The sequence below is a fragment of the Alosa pseudoharengus genome, unplaced genomic scaffold (assembly GCF_046254945.1).
Source record: "Alosa pseudoharengus isolate Yale_2024_CS ecotype anadromous, Long Island Sound unplaced genomic scaffold, YU_APseudo_1.1 YU_APseudo_1.1_scf_4, whole genome shotgun sequence".
NCBI classification, from domain to species: Eukaryota; Metazoa; Chordata; class Actinopteri; order Clupeiformes; family Clupeidae; genus Alosa; species Alosa pseudoharengus.
In genome coordinates this window covers 36,587,688-36,593,687 of record NW_027468774.1, presented here as the reverse complement: position 1 = coordinate 36,593,687, position 6,000 = coordinate 36,587,688, and the positions used below count along the sequence as shown (strand labels likewise).

Below are 6,000 nucleotides of genomic sequence, written 5' to 3'. Positions count from 1 at the left end.
TTTTGTTCATGTTTCTGGTTCCTGCGAAAGTTATGCATTTTTAGGTTGAGCAATTGTGAAAAAGTGTGCCACCCTTTACTGGCGTCCTATTGGCTCAATTTTTGGTACAGATGTTCAAAATGTCAATAGGAACAAGGTAAAATGCGATCTGGCAAAATTTGGAAAACTTTTGGTCATACCATTATATTGTGAACCACCCTAACATGCATGTACAAATTTATATATATATATATATATATATATATATATATTTATTTACCACTCTGTTGTATACCATTAACACAGGCACACACAGGCACAAAGTCTGCATTCAGTTCTGTCATTCTCACATGAACACACACACACACACACAATGCACACACACACTAGTAACCACACATACTCACACACACAACACAAAAACACACGGTCCCCTGGAGCACTGGCTTTCACAGAGTCCCCTCAGACTCCATTCAGTGGTCTCTGTGCTGGCGCTAGCCTCCTGCTGGGCTGCTCCTATAATGACTCTGGGTAAGAGAGCCACTAGTGTGGAGAGCACGAGAGAGAAAAAGCAAGAGCGAGAGAAGGAGAGGTAGATTGAGAGTGTGATGGACGGAGAGGGAGAGAGAGAGAGAGAGAGAGAGGGAGAGAGAGAGAGAGATGTAGAAAAAGAGAGAGAGAGAGCTTCTCAGCCTGCACTGTGAAGAGTATAAAGGTTAGATTGGTGCGGTAGTGTGGGAGGCCTGTATGGACATCAATGAGCAGGTCCGGTGCAGCACTGACCTCTGGCTACAGGGAATGTTTCCATCACAGTATAGATTGGCCTTGAATGAACACTGATGCAGCCACTGATTCTCCTCTATGGAAGTTATTAGTGCTCCATGCTCCAAGCTCATCGCCTGTCTCCTATGTACTGTGTGTAGGTGTTCTTATTTTTATATATATGTATTTTATATATATATATATATATACTGTAGAGAGAGAGAGAGAGAAGGTATATATATATTTTTTTTTTTAATTATTATTATTTTTCTAATCCAAATATGAAAGCATGTTAAACGTGTGTGTATGTGTGTGTGTATATTGTTTTTTTTTTGTTTTGTTTTTCTAATCCAAAGGAAAGCATTTTAAATGTGTGCGTGCGTGTGTATCCATGGTTCTGTCAAGAGGAAAAGCTGTTGGTCTTGAGTGTGTTGTGGTCAGATGTAGGAGCTGTGGCTGTGTTGGTCTGCTGTGCATGAGCGGCCAGTGTCATCCGTCAGCCGCGGACGGAGCAGTGATTACACTACACCACACCTGTCAATCACTGCCTGTCCGCATGGCTCAGCGATCACAGGGAATGGCCCTGCAAGACACACACACACACACACACACACACACACATTTTCACACAGTCAGCATTAGCAGTGGGAGAGCAGAGCTGCACCGTGATTTCTTACTCTTCCGCCATGAGAAATCGTTGTGAAAAAGAGAGAGGGAGAGAGAGAGAGAGAGAGAGAGAGAGGGAGAGAGAGAGAGAGAGGGAGAGAGAGAGAGAGTTGGAAAAGCAGAGAATGGTAGAAAATGGGAGAAAGAAAAAGAGTGAAAGAAGGCCGGGGTGGGGAGGGGGGGGGGGGGGCATTGGCATCCACATGTTACAGATATGCGTCCGAGGCGAGGCTAGCCCACCACTGCTAATTAAATCATTAGCCCTTCAGGCAGAGTGGACTGTACTGGCCGCACTGCGCTGGCGGAGAGCATTGATCAGCGAGAAGTGTGAACTGAGCTCACGCCTCATTTAGAGCTCTGCTGGTCAGTGACCCCCTCTCCACTCGCTCGTTCGCCGGCTGCACACCTTTATAAGAGCACAGGGGCTGCGGGTGTCAAATGTCACGTACCTGCCTGCTCTGTGAGGTGTGCTGCTGACACAGATGGATGTGGTGTATTACAGCCAAAGCCTTTGCTTTGCTCATTTTCTTTGTGTGTGTATGTGTGTGTGAGAATGACTCTGTCTCCGTGCGTGTGTACGTGCGTGCGTGCGTGCATGCGTGCGTTTTTCTGTGAGTGCATGTGTATATGTGTGTGTGTGTGCATAACAGGAACAAGTCCATGTACTGTGCTCACATGCATACTGGCCTAAGGCTATAGGTTGTATAAGACAATTGCATCCCATATTTCCCACCCTTAAATAGCACTAAAACTATTTCAACTACCTTTTTCCTCTTCCTCCTCTTCCTCCTTCCCCCTTTCTTTTTTTTTTTTTTTCTCCTTCCCCCTTTCATCTTCTCTCTTCTCTCACTGCACCCAGTTTCGTCTCTGAATTCAGTGTAGAGCCAGTCGGTCAGTCGGTCTCTAAGTGCTAAGGGCACATGTTGTATTGTGAGGTGACCAGGCTGGACAGACATACAGAAGAGGCCGGTAGTGAGTGATGCCAGTAGTGTACTATTTAAATGGATCTGAATGGTGTGCAGTACCTGGTTGAGGCCTCAATGCTGCCACCCACAGGTGATGGATATGCATAACATAAAACCTTGGAAATTCTGAATAGACTTGAATACGTTTGAACCTGTTTTATATATAAATGACAACATCCACACATAAACTATAACTATAATGACATGAAGAACAATGTAGTTGGGGATCACTTTCAGAGCGATTTTGAGAAAGATAAAAAGCTGACAGCCAATCAGAATCCATCAAAATGTATCATTTTATCATTAGCATTGATCAACACAAAGAGAAACTTTCCTGTTGGTCAGTGTGGACGGTTTTATTGTTATAGTTATAGTTATCGTTATAGTTATCATTCCTGGTGTGAACGGCCCTTAAGTCAACTATTGCCATTCCTCGAGGTTTGCTGCATAATGGCTGCCGTGCATCACCCAGGTGGGTGCTACACATTGGTGGTGGTTAGTGGTGTTCCCCCTTCACTGTGAAGTGCTTTGAGTGTCTAGAAAAGTGCTATATAAATGTAGCGTGTTCTTCTTTCTAACCCCTCTATCATGTGTGTTCCCATTAACAGACTGCTGATCCAGGCTGGCATCGACATAAACAGGCAGACCAAAGCGGGCACGGCCCTCCACGAGGCTGCCCTTTGTGGGAAGACCGACGTGGTGCGACTCCTCCTTGATGTGAGTAGTTTTACACTACTGACCACAGGCCAAGAGCATTCGTATTGCAGTGAATGTCCAGTAGAGACCATAGAAGTCGTAGAGGCCCTATTATGGTTATTTTACTGTTTATAATTAAAAAAAATGTAGGGTCTACTTGAATTGACTTACAATGCCTAAGTGTTCTCAAAATAGAAGTCTTTAGAGCTTGAAGTCTTCATGCATCTGTGTTTTTGGGTGTAGGAGACTCCCGTGAGCAGTAGCCCGGTCCCTGTTGGAATGCCACCTGTAGGGTTGTGAAATGTGCTCGTTTTAAACAGATTTTTACTCCTCCTCGCACAGCCTGCCTCTTCTCTCAGACGCTTTTCACACTCTCAGTAGAAGGCCAGGCTCTGAACAGGGAGAGACTCTCTGGGGAACTGACTCCAGATCCAGAGCTAGATCAGCGTAGGGGTCTCAATCTCCCACAAGACCTAGACCTGCTCCCACCAGCTCCTGCAAATCCGAGGAATGTTTTGTCCAACTCCCTCATGCATCTGTCATGCTTCGTCTCGCTCCCAGCCTGAAGGTGGACGTTTACACTGGATGGAGTTTTCAGTCCTGTTCCTGTCAACATCCATTAAAATAGGTCGTGTCTGAAAACCAGTAACCATGTGCTTGTGTACAGTACATGTATGTAAAATATGGGTGGGTTTGTTGCCGCTCTCATACGAACATGAATAACATTCTGTTGTATTAGATAGCAAAAATCTACTGTGGGATTTGATTTTATATATGCATTAATATTTTTATGCACGTCATGTCTTTCTCCTACACACACCTGCCCTGCAACACCTGCAATTAAATGCAATGCCACACTCTTTTGCTCTGTCCCGTGGAAGTTCGGGCCTCTAGATCAGTACACTGCCGTCAGTTTACAATCAGCCCGATCTTGATGTCTCTGTCTCTACTCCACCATCTTTATTCTTCAGCTCGGCCTTCTCACTCTCACATGTGCCATGCGTTTGCTAGGAGAGGCATGCATGTGGGCTTTCAGTTAGTGAACAAGGACAGGGACATGGCTTCCCATCGGTTTCCTTGTAGCTAGTGCTCGACTTGGGTCACGAGTCACCCTCCTTCCAGCAAAAGGGAACTTGGAGCATGGCTGGTTTCACAACGGTGACGCCCCCTTACTTAGCCATGGACTCCAGTCATTTGAACTTTGTTCTGACCCCCCCCCCCCCTCCTCTGTCTCTCCTCGTCTGCACTCGTCTCTCTCCCTCTCAGAGTGGCATCAACGCGTCTGTGAGGAACACATACAGCCAGACGGCACTGGACATTGTGTACCAGTTCACAGCCACGCAGGCCAGCCGCGAGATCAAACAGATGCTCCGAGGTGAGATGCTGGAGCCAGGGGGAGATGGGGTGGAAGGTCAGTGACGGAAAAGGGAAGATTGGGGTTAATTGGGTTTGGTGTGTGTGTGTGTGTGAGAGAGAGAGAGAGAGAGAGAGAGTGTGTGTGTGTATGGATTGAGCTATTTTTAGGTTTCTTTATTCAACGTTTGATTAAAACCTGAGTGATTCTTAAGCTAAATTATTTAATTATTATGTTTAAACTGTGTCCTCAAAGTTGTTGTATTTCTTTGTGTGTGTGTGTCTGTGTCTGTATGTGCGTGTGTGTGTGTCTGTGTCTGTGTCTGTGTTTGTGTCTGTTTGTGTGTGCGAGTGTGTGTGTGTGTCTGTGTCTGCGTGTGCGTGTGCGTGTGCGTGTGCGCGTGCGCGTGCGCGTGTGCGTGTGCGTGTGCGTGTGCGTGTGTGTGTGCATGTGCACGTGTGCATGTGTGTCTCCAGATGCCTCAGCAGCACTGCAGGTCAGAGCTCTGCAGGACTACTGTAACAATTACGACCTGACCAGCCTCAACATCAAAGCCGGAGATGTCATTACCGTGAGACTCCTCACCTCTCCTCTACCATTACTGAGTCATGTTAGACATGAGAACTCAGAGTTGCAATTTATACTTGCCATCATTTTTTTATATATAAAAAATATAAATGTTTTATATAAAAAATATAAATGTATACATATATAAAAAAGTATGCCAAGTATAGATTACAACTCTGAGTTCTCATATATATATTCTCTTCCCTAGTGACTGAAGAGTATTACTTCTAATCAAATCACAGTGATACTAATAGCAGGGCTCTTTTTTCTCTGTGGTTTTATACCTTTCCATCTGTAGATGGTGCTGTAATCCATAGTTTCATTCGTTAGACTGTTAATACAGCCTAAAGTGGTTTATATAATGTGTGCATATATGTCCTACATCATCTATGACAAAGGTATAGGACTAGGAAGTAGTTAATTGGAAGCCACTGTTTGTGTGTACGGAAATGCTACCCTGAAAGTATGTCTGACGAGATGTTTGTCTGATCGAAGGTGCTGGAACAACACACAGATGGCCGGTGGAAAGGCTGTATTCATGACAACCGAACAGGAAATGACAGAGTGGGCTATTTCCCCTCTACCCTGGTGGAGGTGATCAGCAAGAGAACAGGTACATGGTGTCAGTTGTGGGCTAGGGACGCAGGTGAGTTTAGCTTAAAGGGGAAGAGCAGGAGAAAATCTCTCCCTTAGACCACAGGGAAAGGATAGGTTATGTAGAACGGGAAAGATGGATATAGACACATGCAATGGATCTCTCTCCTGTGCAGGTGTATTTGTATGTTCATGGAATTTTCCAGAAAGACCAAGACGCCTCTGTGATGGACCTAGCGGAAACATTGTGATAATGGTTTGAGTGTGGTTGAGATGCTCATAAAAATTGTCTCCAGAGACGTGCTCTTACCTCAGTCACTTGAGGAATGGTAGTGTTATCAAGAGTGATATATGGGGCACAAATGTCGCTGGTATTCTCTATGTGTCAGTAGTATTCTCTCCAACCTTCTGGGATTT

At 45.1% G+C, this 6,000-nt stretch overlaps 1 protein-coding gene across 3 annotated transcripts in view; it reads left to right on the top strand.

The window, feature by feature from the left end:
- The window catches only part of caskin1 (CASK interacting protein 1), a 97,641-nt gene that overhangs the window by 73,342 nt on the left and 18,299 nt on the right, over positions 1–6,000 (top strand). For all 3 annotated transcript variants that reach the window (XM_076266127.1, XM_076266126.1, XM_076266125.1), the window contains exons 7-10: positions 2,981–3,089; positions 4,335–4,443; positions 4,899–4,993; positions 5,485–5,602. In XM_076266127.1, coding sequence (XP_076122242.1) covers positions 2,981–3,089; positions 4,335–4,443; positions 4,899–4,993; positions 5,485–5,602 — 431 coding nt within the window. The remainder of the gene's footprint in view (positions 1–2,980; positions 3,090–4,334; positions 4,444–4,898; positions 4,994–5,484; positions 5,603–6,000) is intronic.